This window comes from Lampetra fluviatilis, chromosome 53 (assembly GCF_964198595.1).
Source record: "Lampetra fluviatilis chromosome 53, kcLamFluv1.1, whole genome shotgun sequence".
Taxonomy (NCBI): Eukaryota; Metazoa; Chordata; class Hyperoartia; order Petromyzontiformes; family Petromyzontidae; genus Lampetra; species Lampetra fluviatilis.
This window is the reverse complement of record NC_136327.1, coordinates 2,729,249-2,743,860: the sequence shown is the minus strand read 5'-3', so window position 1 is coordinate 2,743,860 and position 14,612 is coordinate 2,729,249. Positions and strand designations below refer to the sequence as shown.

General features: G+C 48.8%; 1 protein-coding gene across 2 annotated transcripts; it reads left to right on the top strand.

The window, feature by feature from the left end:
- The first annotated feature begins 368 nt into the window (after nt 1–368).
- GKAP1 (G kinase anchoring protein 1) lies at nt 369–14,071 on the top strand. Of its 2 annotated transcripts, XM_078879234.1 has the most exons (10): nt 369–411; nt 1,134–1,427; nt 3,591–3,767; nt 4,923–5,000; nt 9,719–9,878; nt 10,387–10,655; nt 11,232–11,295; nt 11,883–11,953; nt 12,910–12,987; nt 13,603–14,071. In XM_078879234.1, exons 2-10 carry the CDS (start codon nt 1,158–1,160, stop codon nt 13,645–13,647), a joined length of 1,212 nt encoding a protein of 403 aa, XP_078735360.1. In that variant the 5' UTR covers nt 369–411; nt 1,134–1,157; the 3' UTR covers nt 13,648–14,071. The 2 variants fall into 2 exon arrangements, with proteins under 2 accessions (XP_078735360.1, XP_078735361.1); XM_078879235.1 differs by having other exon boundaries at nt 379–1,427; nt 13,606–14,071.
- Nucleotides 14,072–14,612: the final 541 nt, after the last annotated feature.

The window sequence follows — 14,612 nt, the reverse complement described above, 5'->3', positions numbered from 1 at the left end:
GCGGGTGGGTGGGGGGGTCACTCATCCAGCAGTAGAGAGACAAAGGTGGGTGGGTGGGGGGGTCACTCATCCAGCAGTAGAGAGACAAAGGTGGGTGGGTGGGGGGGTCACTCATCCAGCAGTAGAGAGACAAAGGTGGGTGGGTGGGGGGGTCACTCATCCAGCAGTAGAGAGACAAAGGTGGGTGGGTGGGGGGGGTCACTCATCCAGCAGTAGAGAGACAAAGGCGGGTGGGGGGGGGGGTCATCCAGCAGTAGAGACACAAAGGTGAGTGGGGGGGGGGTCACTCATCCAGCAGTAGAGAGGCCACGCCTCCCTGCGCGCGTCACGTGCCACGGATCCGGTTCTGCTGCTGCGCCAGACCCCCTGGGATCCGGATCCTGGGGCCTAGTCATCCGCTAGTCTCACTCCGTACGTCCTGCGCTCCTCGGCTCTCTCTGCGCTCTAACATCGCTCGCTTGTTTACGTTGTTATTGTTGTTGTTATTATTGTTGTTGTTGTTTACATTGTGGGGTCTGATTACAAACAACGTTTCTGTTTTTACTTGTTGTGCTGTGCGCAGTAGCAGCAGCAGTAGCAGCATTTATCGGCGCGTATAGCCGCGTCTCGTGGCGACTGTCAGTGGTGCTGGTGGTTGTTGTTGTTTGTGGTGGTGGTTGTTGTTGTTTGTGGTGGTGGTTGTTGTTTGTGGTTGTTGTTTGTGTCGGCCAGCAAAGGGGTCGCTTGGCTAGAAACGCATTGCAAGCGGCCGTGGGTTTTGTTGGTTCAGTGGTGCTTAGTTGCCGTGGTGGTTTGTGAGGCTTTCGAGTTGCTGCTGCTGCTGCTGTTGTTGTTGGTGTCTCGTCAACGTTGGAGGTCTAGGACTGTTAAACCAAGTTGTTATACATCCCACAAGGGGGAGGTTTAGCGACTTTGTGAGGTCTCCGCGAGGATTTTATGCTGTAGAGGCTTAAGTAGAATCGTGTCCCAACAAAGTGTGGTTTAAGGCAGAGTCGAGTTGAACCCTAAGGTCGTGTCAACCAAAGGGAGACGTCGTGCAAAACCGAGCGGTTAAACCTTAAGTAGGTTTTTTTTTTGTTTAAAAAAAAAAGCGTCGTCTCGCATCTAAGGAAGCCCTTTCATTCGAGGTCAAGTTTGCCATTCGACTGAGGCTCATCATGGCCAGCATCATCCCGGCGAGCAAGCTGCGATTCGCCGTGCTGGGTGTGGAGGGCGACTCGTCATCAGGCTCGGAGGGCGATGAAGACGGGGGGGTCCACCACGGCACGAGGAAGGATGGAGGAGGACGTGGTGGCGGTGGTGGTGGCGGTGGTGCAGGACGAGGAGGGGTTGCACGGGGAGATGGAGGGGCAGGTGGAGCTGCTGGCGAGAAGAAGCGGGCGAGGAAGAAGAAGAAAAAGGAGAAGATGATCGAGCAGACCAACGAGGTCGTGTTTGCGCGGTGTTTGCGCGGTGGTGGTGGTGGTGGTGTTCATATTCTTAGGTTTTTTCGGTAAAGTCACGTAGGTAAAAAATTACAATTAATTAAAGTAAAATAAAACAAACATAAACATCACGACGTTTCGATTGCAACACAAGCAATCGTCATCAGGTATATTTTACTTTAATTAATTTTAATGTTTTACCTACGTGACTTGACCGAAAAAAAACTAAGAATATGAATCCTTGCAGTCACGAAAGCTTCAAATCTAGGTGGTGGTGTTGTTGTTGAGGCTGCTATTGTAGGCGTGATGTGGGCACGATTAGTGGTCTTAAGCGCTGCTGTCCATAGACCCAACCCTAAAGCCTAAGGCCCAACCCCCTAAAGCCTAACCCATAAAGCCTAAACTCTTGAACGCTGAAAGCCTGACCCATTTTTTTCCACGTGATAAGCAACTTCGTTGAGCTATCATTTGTGGCCAGATCGCTTCTGAAAAGATGAGCTATGCAGCTCAGTGGGACTTACCTGGTATTGTAATATAAAATGTTTTTAGTTTTTTTTCAGAAACCTATCACCTAAACCATGATCTCTATACTTGACACGTAACTAGAAATCCTAACCGTAAGCCGTTACACCTAACCCAGAACTCTTACCCTGAAGCCTAAAACCACTCAATCCCAACCTCTAAATCAAAATACTCAACCCGAACCTCTTAAACTCAACGCCTAACCCATAAACCTTAACATCCGAATGCGAACTCCCAAACCCTAAACTCTTAACCCCCTTTATTTACAAGGAGTAGTGCCAGAGCCGACACCTTTGTCGAAACCAACTTCCCTTTTTGCTCTTGGTATGTTGTGTTTCAGTTGTGTACTGTACATTGCATTGAGCATATTTCACGGTGTATTTGTTTTCCGATAACACGTAAACGTTTCAAATAGTTTACAATATTACATTGTATTTTCCTTCATAAAAAAACATGTACTTTCTGGAGGATGCTGTTGTTACCTAATGGTGAGGACAGTGGACTCGCAATACACGATTCAGTTTCCTGGCGTGGCGCTTGAAAAAATTGGCAAGTTAAAAACTCGCACGCCTCAGTCCACCCAGCAATACGAGTGGGTTAAGTGTGCCTACTTATGACCCTTTTTAATATGTCTAGTCAGCGTTGAAGAGTAGACGATATTGGCTCACTTAGCTTCAGTGGGAAGACCCTTCTCCTAGCAGTGGCAGATGAAATAAATTGCAGGGCTGCACCTTTAACCGCATCGATGGCTTGTTGCATACGAGACTTGAGGTCTTCATCCAACAGTGGGTGGATCACGAGTGATAATGATACCGTACCACTTTATGGTAAATCATCAGTGTTTTTTATGTAGAGATTGACTCTTGTATTGGCAATGTGGAATTCCCACGACTGGTTTAGATCTCCCAATGAATATGAGCAGCACCCAAAATATACTACAGCATAGAAGCGTTTTTAATTTCATTTCATTGTAAACTTCTTGGTTTTAGAGGTGCAAACATTTAAATGTATGGTGGCGTAATATAATCGGTTAATTTAACATGTAGGCTTTTGCGACCGATATATTAAAAAAAAGTTTTTTATCTCGTTAACGTCAATGTGTCATACACCTACTTCCAACCGACACAGCCAATTAGTAAGAGTTGTCACATGAACAGAATAATCCAATTTATTACTACTTTAGCACACCGTGTGTCTTAGCAAACCCACAACATTTACAATCGACTACGACGTTTCACTGGTGTTTACAACCAGCATCATCAGGCACTTAATAATAATGATATTTTCTAAAGTGCCGTAACGTGACCCAGCCATTGCAAGGGTGCATACGTACAATTAGCGCGTAGTTAATGCAATTTACCAAATCACCCAGAGCAGGGGTCGGAAACCGGAATAACAATGAAGCATTTTTTTCGAATTCGGTAACAACAACAAAATCATTGAAGAGCCACAATGCATGCGAATACCAGACTGTCCTTAAAACGATGCTTAAAGAGCCGCATGCGGCTCTGGAGATACAGGTTGCCGACCCGTGACCGAGAGTGTGCCCAATCTTGTCAGATCTCGGTCGTGTCTGCATAGTGCTTGGATGGGCAACCGCCGTAATGTCCGTGTGTGTGTGTGTGACCTGCGCTGTGCGAGCAGCTGAGGAACCTGGCCTTTAAGAAGCTACCCGTGCGTCCAGCGGTCCGTGTGGAGGGCGACGCGTCGTCACCGCATGCCCTGCCCGACTCCCAGAAGCCCAACGGGGAGCAGCGCTTCAACGGGGAGCGCAGTCTGGTGGCTGACGGCGTGCCAGACGAAGGCACCTGCGGACAGCTGGTGCGCTTGAATTGCGAATCTAATAAAAGACAAAGCTCTCCCCCCCCATATAGCCTTAACAGACTGTTGGGGCAAGTGCTGCTAGCAAGCACCCTATGAAAGCTGGTACGGCACACGAGGGGATGGGTGACCAGCACCCCCGCCTGGCCTCCTTTGTCTCACCAGTGGCAATGTTTATACATTGCACAAGGTACTTGTGAGACTGAGTCGACCTAGGGAAGACCCAGGACCGGTTGAGCTATTTGTCACCGGTGTTGGCCGTGATCGGGAATCGAACTTGGGTCGCCAGGTTGGTAGCGCAGCGCGCTAACCACTACGCCACTGACCAATTATTACACAGATTCACACTCGTATGGTGTTTGCGAAACATATTTGCAGATGATTTGACTGGCATATCTTTCCTGTGACCGGAAATTGGTCAGTAATGTTCATATGCTAATGTATATTGGTTGGTAAGTGAATGGGCCAGTGGACGCCTTCAGGAATAGCTTCATAGTGATTATGTGAAGTTCTGCCACCGCATGATGGAAGCGGGCAGTGGTGTTACCGTGTGATCTGTGGTGTGAGATTGGTGACAGAAGTTGCACCGTGGCATATTTTTTTAAAATAACCGCATCTGCCATGCGATGTTCTGATATTGTTCAGTACAGGTCTCGTAGATTGATTATTGCGGTGCCTTGTTTGCAATTCCTATTAAGATCCTTTGCAGTAAGGTCCTTGGCGCTGTTTTCCATGAGGTTATTTGTATTTATGTGAAACTTCTTTCGCACCACACCCCGGCTCTTATTTCCCCTAGCAGGCCTGGGACCATTAGTTGAATGCCCCCCCCCCGTCCTTCCCTTATCATCCCTTTTCTCCCCCAGAGCGGCTCCCTGATGTGATTCCTTTGTGTGAAAGAGGTGATAGCTGTATACCCCCCCACACCCGCGGTTCAATTCCCCCCCCCACCCCCATCTTATATAGATCGGGTCTGAGGGCTTCTGAGTTGATCCCCATCCGGTTTTTTATGTCACCTTAAGCATGGTTATGGGGCCTATGTTTTTGTTTCATAACATCCCAAAAGAAATAACTTCCTACCACACTGGTCAGCCCCACGGGGCTGGGGCTTAATTAAATGATTCCTTAATTTAATGTCGTGTTGTGCACTATTCACAGGACACGTTGGAAACTTTTGATGCCGACCTTCAAAGAGCTCTCCGGCTCAGCAAGATGGAGTACGAGTTTCAAAAGACGGTACGTGCTGTGAAATATATTTATATATCTAAACAAAAAGAATGCGTGTGCATGTAGCTTTTTCCCCCACGTTGTGTTTCTGCGTGTGCTGTCGATAACCACTGCACAGCGTGGAGTGTATTGCTTCGTGGCAGAATGGTCCTGGAAGGGTCCTGGAAGGTGACATTACTGGATTTACAAAGTCACTTCAGTGCCCTCTTTTTTTCACGCCACGGCCACACCACTTGTGTGCCCTGCATAGAGTTCCTCATATGGCAAATGGAAGTGTTTAGTCCTCAGCTGGAATAAGCGAATCGGTGAATGTTAAAGTTTTAAATGAGTAAAAGCTTTGTGAAATGAAAAGTAAAATGTGCAGTCATTGGTGATCGGACTGACACCATCAACTTGCTCCACTGGATAAGCTGGTTTAATCACGGATTTCTGCCTGAATTCAACCCCAGCGCATATCGTGCTGGCCCCGTAGTTTTCTGAACCACCTCTACAACTCTCAAGGCATGGACGAGTCGTAACTGCGTTCGCTGCTTGTTTCAGAGGTTCGCGGTTCGAGCTGCATGGCCGCCCTGGTTAATCCTGTCGGGTGTATTGTAAAAATGTGCGACTTTCCGCTTGACAGTGGCCATGAAAGATTCTGAGACGACATTCGAGGAAGCGTAGGCCATGTTTGCCCGACGGCATGGTCCAAATTTGAAAAATGATCCGCGAATCAGGCAAACTGCTCGTTTGGGAAAATACGAAACAATATTGGCACCCACTGCAAAACTGAGCAGGACCCACCTGAAAGAAAGTCTTTGAGACTCGGTAAGGTGTACTCCTGTAAACGAAGAAGTTATAGGAGCTGGTTAGACCCGTCACTACGTTATCAAAACTGCCTCTGTGGGAGGTGGCTGGGTGGATAAAGTGTAATTACCTGTCCTTTGGACTGGTTGCCTTGGCTGAGTAAAGGTTTATCATGTGGGTGGTGGTAACCAGATGGGACGTGCACTCGGTTCTGGGTCAATTCTGAAGACTAGGGCCAGAAAACAAACAAATCTTATCTTGTACATAAGTACTGTACCCAGGCTGTGTACGTCTAGTGCCACCTGGCACTAGGATGAATATTCACTATTGATAGAAAATAATAATGAAACATTCGGTAATGAATCCTCTGGTGACATCACTGCAATAAGATTTTAAAAGTACAGAACACACCAGTAATGAAGGTATCTTAATATTTTTTTTTCATTAATCGTTATTCATACCCTTACATGTTAGGACTGCGCATACACAAGATAAGTTTCCCCTAAAATACGCCTGTAAGTCGACGCAAAGCCTTTTTTACTTGTAAGCAAAGCTTTCGACACGCTGGACAGCACAGGATGCGCAACTGAAATCAAATCAAATCGTGAATAGATGTGGCACCATTCTTACAGCGCAAGGCTATCTTAAAGGAAGGCACTAACATTAACAGACATGGTGTGTAGTAGTTCCTCAGTGGGGGCATATGTTGCGATGTGTTTTCCCTGATTCAGTAACTTTTGGGTAATATTTAATTCGTTGGAAATGTAGCCCATGATACCGGCACGCACGGCCTAATTTTTTTTGACCAAAGTCACAAGGTCTTTAATGTCCACACTGCATTCATACAGCCGCAGTGTTAACCAGGGCTGCCAACGGGCTCCCACTGCGAACCTCTGAAACAATTGGCAAAAGCCCTTTCGCTCAGTCATATCACCGCCCCAACCTAACTGACGTTTATATCGATACAAGTTTCTTGCTTTTTGTTGTGTGTCGCCCTTTAAACTGTTTGAGAGTTTGATCTTTATTATGGTCTGTGTAGGAAATTGCCAATGTGTACATTCTGCTGTAAACAAGACGTCAATGACCCTTGCATCTTATTCAAGCCTAGTCAAGTGCTCTCCCTGCTAAACAGAGAAATAAGGTGGCACTAACCTCCATTGGTGGCCCTGAGCCAGTGAAGGAAATTCCACATTCACATGGCAGGAGCCGGCCTTTAATGTCAGTGTTGACTGTTCACAGTACCCATTATAATATAATCTGCCGGTATATTAAACTAGAAGTGCAAATTAGACCTGTAGATGATCATCGGCCACGTTCAAGCCACTGCTGAGCCTTACAAAGGGTGAGAAATCTAAGATGGGGATCCACGTAGGCTGGCTACATCTGCATCCCTTCCCACGCCTGCAATTCTGTATATGGTTAGGTATCAGTATTCTTATTATTTCCGGCTCAAATGAGCATTGGTGCGGTGCTTCCTGTGTACACCCCTAAGGCAGCAGTTTAAATTCCACATTCATATACTAAACCTTTTTTATTTTACCAGGTAAGGCCCACTGAACTCCACAGCTCTTTTCAAAAGCGACCTGGACAAAAATGATAGCTCAACGAAGTGGCTTATCATGTTGGAAGTATACAGCAGCCAAATACACTTAAGCGCATGTTTGTAAATGTGGAGGGGAAAAAAGTGGAGCAGCCAGAAAAAATCCACGCGACCACGGCGAGAAAGACATGCATTCTACAAATATACAGCAGCAGGCGTCATGGTCGGAATCGAACCCACAACCTCCTGCGTACCAGGCGAGGTAGTTAGAGACCTCGCAACCGTGGCGCCATGGCTATCCTGCAAAGTGTTATTTTTTTGTTTTCTTGACCTCGGATGGATGATGATGATGGGCTGAGTCAACTACCAACCAGGATTCAACTCACAACCTACCGATTAAGAGCCCCTCGCTTTGCCACTGTGAGGGTTCAGGCTAGCGGGGGGGGGGGGGTGTGTTTCGCATTGCATAGCAAAGAAGATACATTTGCAGCTGCATCGGACTAACCTGTCGCCGCCCGCCTCAAAAACCCAGCAGGGAGCAGCCTTTTAGAGTGGAAGATGCCTATTAAATACGACCAACATACCCGCTGATTAGCTTGAACAATACAGCAGCACACTCCAGCTTGGGAAATAAGCTTTGCTTTGCGAGGATGTAATGATTCATTTCGTGCCTATAATGGTCAGTAATTTGTGATGTAAATGTGCAGCCCTGGAATAGTTCACTGCCAGTACTGGTGGAAAGGGCTTCCACTGGAGAGCCCCTCTAGAGGGTATTTGAAGTGTTGGGGGTACCCACACTTTACCCCACCACACGTGAGCTGCCAATCGACTAACTGTGGTGTACTCCTTCATACTGCTGGGGGCACGTGCGAGGGGTTTTGAGAAACCCGCGCCCCCATTGTTTCAACTGCCGCGCCGGGAGATGGAATCGAACCGGTGACCTCTGGGTTGCAAGTCCGGTGTTCTAACCATTACATCGCTGTGGCAGCTCCCAATGCTTGATGTATGCTGGACATAACTTATTCGTGGAAACCTTGCAGCCACTACAGATTATACGTGCACCACGGTGGCAAAAAGACAATTGATTTATGACTCAACGAAGGCCCATGTTCTTCGTCACGGCTTGGCTCAGGCTTGGCTCTGCCTCAAGTGAGCTGGCTCAAAGCAATGCTTCACTTGAGCCAGGTCTAAGCATGGTCCCAGCCATGCTCAGGATATTCCTGAGTGGAGCCTGAACCAGGCCGTGGCTGAGCTGCTCAGGCTTGAGCCGAGTTATGACTAAATATTGTACGGCCTGATGTTTTTGTGTCTTGGGCACCTTCCGCTGAATGATTAGAATCCTAAATGTGTCTCAGTTGAACCAGTGGATCTGATTGTGACCCACGCTAGCATTTTAGAAATAACCCTGCACTTATTGTTTGAGAGCGTAACACATGGTAACATTTGGTCGGCTTCTTTCCTGGTTTTACATAAAGATCCTTATTGTTGCGAATGCGAATGGAAATTAGAAGCTATGGGCACTTGCAGTTTTGATTTCTGAAAGGCACAACATGGACATCTTCAGCTGCTGCTTCCAGTCAATAAAGTGTGTCCCTGCTCCAACGAGTGGTGGGCAGTGCTCATTTCCGTTGGCGGCCCCCGAGCTTGCGAGCGGAAATTCCACATTCCCCAACTGGGGCACCGTGCGATGTCCACCGTGGACGCAAAAGGGGTGGACCCCTGCACCTGGCGGCATGATTTGCCGAGTAGCCCACCAACTGAAATTCAAACTCTTGCGATCGTGAGTTAAGTGCTCTGCCCACAGAATGTCCTGGTTGGCTCGCTGTCTTTAAACACCACATTTATCTTGATAAGTCAGACCTTTTCGTAAAGGATAAAGTATGAAGTTGCTACTCAAGTGAATCTATTGTCTATAATCTGCACATGTTAGCACATCCGTGTGTTCCTCTATTTGTCTCGCAATGTAATCCTGGGATGTGGTGATAAGAGGGGAAATAATGGTGTGGTTTCGTGGTGCTATCCGTGTTATTGGCCACGATTTATTTACTATTTTTATTTTACCAGGTAAGACCCCCTGAGCTTCATAGCTCTTTTTCAGACTCGACATGGCCACAAATGATAGCTCAACCAAGTGGCTTATTATTGCGTGGAAATTTATAGCAACCAGATACTCTAAATCCATTTTAATTCTAAATGTGGAGGGAAAAACCGTAGGACCCAGGGAAACATCCATGTGACCATAAGGAGAACAAGCAATCTTCAGATAATATACAGGCGTCGGGGGTCGGGATCGAATCCACGACCTCCTGCATACCAGGCGAGGGAGTTAACATCTCACCACCGCGGCACCCCATGACCTCTTGATCGTGATCTTCCCCCGTGCGTGATTGATCGCCCGCAGCAAGGGGTCGTCGATCCAGACGGAGTCCCTCGGGTCCCCAATCGGAAGGAGCGTCGCAAGCTCCTCCAGGAGGCGCGCGACCGCGACCCCAGGATGGTGGAGGTGCTGCTGCTTCCCGAACCCACGCCGGCGCACGCTGCCCAGACGGACGGCGCCGCAGGTAACGGGCACACCGATGGCTCTGCCCGTGTCCCGCCATGCACAGTCGTAGGAGTCGGGGGCACGTGGTGGTGGTGGTGATGATGATGTTGTAATGGGCCGGTTTGTAACCCTGGCGACGTCCTCCACGGTGCGTGGCTCGGAGCAGGAGATGCTCCATGGGCTGTGGCTCTCCTCAGTCACGTGCATCGGGGTCGTTAAGAGTAACCCCCCTCCCACATATTGGTTATATACCTACTGATCCCCCTTCAAAGTAAGTGGGTGGGTGGGTAGGTGGGTGGGTGGGTGAGTGAATGAGTGGGTGGGTGAATGAGTGTGTGGGTGGGTAAGTGAGTGAGCGGGCGGGTGGGTCGGCGGGCGAGTAATTGAATGGGTGACTTGCTGAGTGGGTGGGCAGGTACATACAGAGACGGAATGAATACGTAAAATAAAACTACAGAGTCTTGATATCGTGCCGCTGTGTCCTCTCCTCCTTTCCCCCAATCTCTTCCGTGGTTTTGCCCTCCCAGACGCACCGAGCGGCGGCGGCAGCAGCAGCACCAACAGCAGCAGGGCCGCTGACAAGAGTCGGGGCGGCTCTCGGGGTGGCTCCGGTTCTGCGGCGGCGGCGGCGGCGGCGCTGTCGTGCAGGGGCGCCGCCGAGGAGGCCCCGGCGGAGCGCGCAGCGCGGCTTCCGAGCCCCGTCCTGGAGACGGTGAGGATCGAGCAGCTCAAGGACGGCCTGGAGAAGAAGGACAAGGAGATCGCCGACCTGAAGGTGGTCACCGCTGAGTGGGAGGTGAATTTGCGCACCACTGCCGCCACTACCAGCGCCCGCTGTCGATGAATGTGTCACGAGGGGTGGCCTTGTGGCTTTTTGGGAGCATTGGTGTTAATGAGATTAACAATGTTTGTTTGTTGTGTACGGTAATTCCGCTTTCAGCGCAGTACATGCGTTCCTGAAAAGTGTCGTGTAGAGTTACTGTGTGTGTAACGTGTGTGTGTATATACACACACACACGTTACAGTGCATCAATAAATGTTGCAAATATGAATCACATTTGCACTATAAAATCAGCCTGCAGCCATCCCACGGTGGGACAAATAGCCGTAGATGAGTGTACACCACCGCGTACTGTATCATTCCACGCGGATACCCATGATTCCCATGCCTCTCAGCCTCGCAGCTCAAAATAGTCGTTCGCCATCGACCGCTCCGAAACTGCGTCATAACGGCGCGCGCTCCGCGTTGCGCGAAAAGTGTTTGCCCAATGTAAGAACCGCGTTTCGGCGAAAACGCACCGGTGAACACACGTTAAGCGAGGACTTACCGTATTTAATTTGTTTTTTTTTCTTACCCTCTGCTCCTTTGCAGGTGAAGTTCAAGGAGGTGAAGAAGCGGAACGCACAGCTGCTGTACATGCTGCAGCAGGGAGAAAGTAAGGCTGCGTTCATCACCACGCTGCCGTCTTGTAGCACACTAACTGGGATGCAGATTGGCAGCAAGGCGGTGCGAGTGAACAGCGACCCGAGGTTTTGTTTCTGCGCCTTCACCGCTGAGACGACGCAGGGTGGATGGTCGACAATCCTTGTCGCCGTCTCCACTGAGAATTGTCAAAGTGGATCTCCGTAATAGAGGTTTTTGGGTTTGCTCGCGTAAATATAAATGTGTCGTTAAGCCCGCCATCACCCGACAGCCAAGTAGTGAGGTTTTACGCGACAAACCTTAATAATTAGCTGTGTCGGGTGGTGGAGGGTTTAACGACACGTATTTCCTCGATCTACCCAAAAACCTCAGTTATGGATAATATTGATTGGCAAAAGCCGAAGTGTACTCTTTTTTGCAGCCGCTCTCCGCTTGCCAGATCTTGTTGGGTTCTCGCTCGCGAAGCGTTCCTCCCGGCATTGACAGGCCCGCCGGGGAGAACCCGCGTTGCACGTGCCGCGCTTTGCGGCGAGCGTAGATTGAGAGTCGCAGGGCTCACCCCTCGCCCCCCTCCTTGTCGTCGTTGCTGTGTCGTCGCAGTGAAGGAGAAATCTGACGTGCTCTTGCAAGTCGAGGAGCTGACCAACATAAAGAACGAGCTCACACAGCAGGTCAGACCGCGTGGGTTATTGTCGCGCTTCCGAACCGTTAACCGTTTATTTTCCATACTTAATTTGGAGCTTTCGTGACTGCAGGAATTACTCTCTGGTTCTTTCGGTAAAGTCACATATAATGAGAAAATAATAAATTAAATACTAGCATACGACGTTTTGATTGCAACACAAGCAATCATACGGTGCGAAAGAAGTTAAACATACGATGTGTCTTACCACGTGACAGCGTTCCTCGTTGCACCACTGTGTTGACATTTACATAAATGGCGTCACGGTCTCGTCGGGTGTCCGTCATTGTGACGTGGATAAACGCTAGGCACGTAACAAGGCATTGATTCGTCGATTAAATATTCCTATTCTCACGATGCATGGAATTGCGTATGAATTACAATCTGTATATGTTGTATGTATTCTGCAGCCACGAGAGATTCCACATGCACCACAGTGGCAATTTTTTTTTTCAATCAAATCAAGAAGGTGATGCATAACAAGTCGTGGACTCATAAGGGGGGTGATTAGTTTAATGCGTGTTTGTGAAACACGTTCCCCGGCAATTTCCAGTACCCGATGATGAGCGCTACTCTTTCTGTCACACCTCAAGGGTGGACGGGGGCTTGGTAAGGTCATTTGTCATCCTGCTTGAATCATGTGGCCAGTCACTCTCAGACTATTTTTTTTGCCACGTGGCACCAGGTGACATCTCTATTGTTGGCACAAAAACATCTTAAGATAGTAACATAATGTACATTTTCTGAAAATCCAAACGCGATCTGAAATTGTCCTTGAAAAAAAATGTTTATAGCTTAAAAGCATCCCTAATGCGGCTCGGGTTTGTGTGTAGGAAGCCCCAGAAAGAATATTTTTTTTCTGTGCTCCGGGCTGAAAGCCCCACAGTGCCACCGAGTTGCAATTGGTAGACGGAGCAGAAACCAACGGCTTGTTTTGCGACGCAGGTCTCCGACCTCCACACTGCTCTGGAACAAGAGAGGTCGAAGGTGAAAACACTACAAGCGGAGCTCGTGAAACACCAGGTAAAACACGGGGGGGAGCAAGTAGACAGTTTATAAATAGCGCTCGGCAAGAGAACAACTCTATCGATTCTGTCATGTGTCGCTTCAAACTTGCGTCTCTTGCTACACAATTTCCAGTGGAAAAATGTTGGCCCTCAAAATACTGGTGAACCGAAAGCAGTGTGTTTGTATGTGTGCACGTGGCCTTTATTATATATGTGTGGAGAGCGGTAATGGCTTCGCTCCGAACCAGTGACCCGAGTTTTGATTCCCATTCACGGCCAATAACAATGACTAATCATCTGAACCGGTCCTGGGCCTCCGTTGGGTCGACTGCCTCAAATGAGTACCTGGTGCGATGTGTAAACATCGCCGCTAGGAACAATACGGTGCTCGAGCGTGGTGCTGGCCACCCACACACCCCCTCTTGTGCCATGTTCGCATTCATGGGTGCTACTCGCTAACAGCACTTGCACCAAAAGTTTGTGAAGGCTATATGGGGGGATCTATGTCTCGGTTATTGCTTAACGTAATTGACAAACACGAGAGAGGCGATCAATGGAGAGGGACCATGCCTGCGTGCATTGACCTGCGGTCGACGCTTTCGATCCTTGAACTTTTGTTTTTATCTTGCAGCAGGGAGGGAAGAAAATAAGAAAAGCTTCAGAGAGTGAACACTGATCTCGGGCAACACGGATTATAAACAGCACTCACAGCTTCCTAGGCTGGACGGAGTGCAACGGTGATTATTTTTACACGTTGCGTTACCCCTCAATCCAGGGACCGAACTTCCGAAGTTGAATTTTTTTCGCGTATCCACGGCACAACGAGTGCATTGTGCCAGCTTTGTTTTATTTTGTTATCGTTACACGCGGCCTCTTGTGTGTGTGTGTAACGTGGGACTGTGTAAGCTCACGTGCGATTCACGCAGAAAGATGTCGCACGAGTGCCCTGCGAGTGGCAAAGGAAGTGTGCCGGTGCAGTTGACGGCGAGGGTTTACTCCGGGTGGCCCGGGATGTGACGAGTCATCGGTGCGTACGGAACAACCGTAGCGTGTTGCAATAAAATGCTGCAGCAGTTCATTTCCAAAGGCACAAAACCCGACGCCTGTCTCAAGTTTGTTTTTCTTAAGGCTAAGTTGTACCTCCTCAACCCGGTTAAATGCGACCGGGCCGCAGTGCGTTTATCCGCTTGTTGCGGAGTTTTGGAGTTCATAAAAGCCGTCTGCAGCACGGTGAACATTAGATCCTGTGGCGTTTTTTCAAAATATGGGGGGGTAGGCCTTGCGTGCCATCGTCATGGCCCAAATTTGCCAAGCTTAGAACAAATTTGCTTGCATTTTACTGAATTGTAACAACCAAATAACAACATCGCCCCCTACTGACAGACTATGCCCGGTTGCAGGCCGGTACTCAATCTTTGCTGTCTTATCTCTGTTCCTCCTCCATGCGCTCAATCCTCGCTTTCGCTCTTTCTCTCTCCTTGCCCCCCTTAACTGGAACAAACTTCCCCTGCTCCACATTCACCAGGCACCGACACTCGCTAAGTTTACGCTCCTCACTTAAAACTTATTTCTTGTTCCCGAGCTCACCCCACGACCCCCCTTAATCTCCCCCTCATAACCACCACGGTTACTGTTCCCATC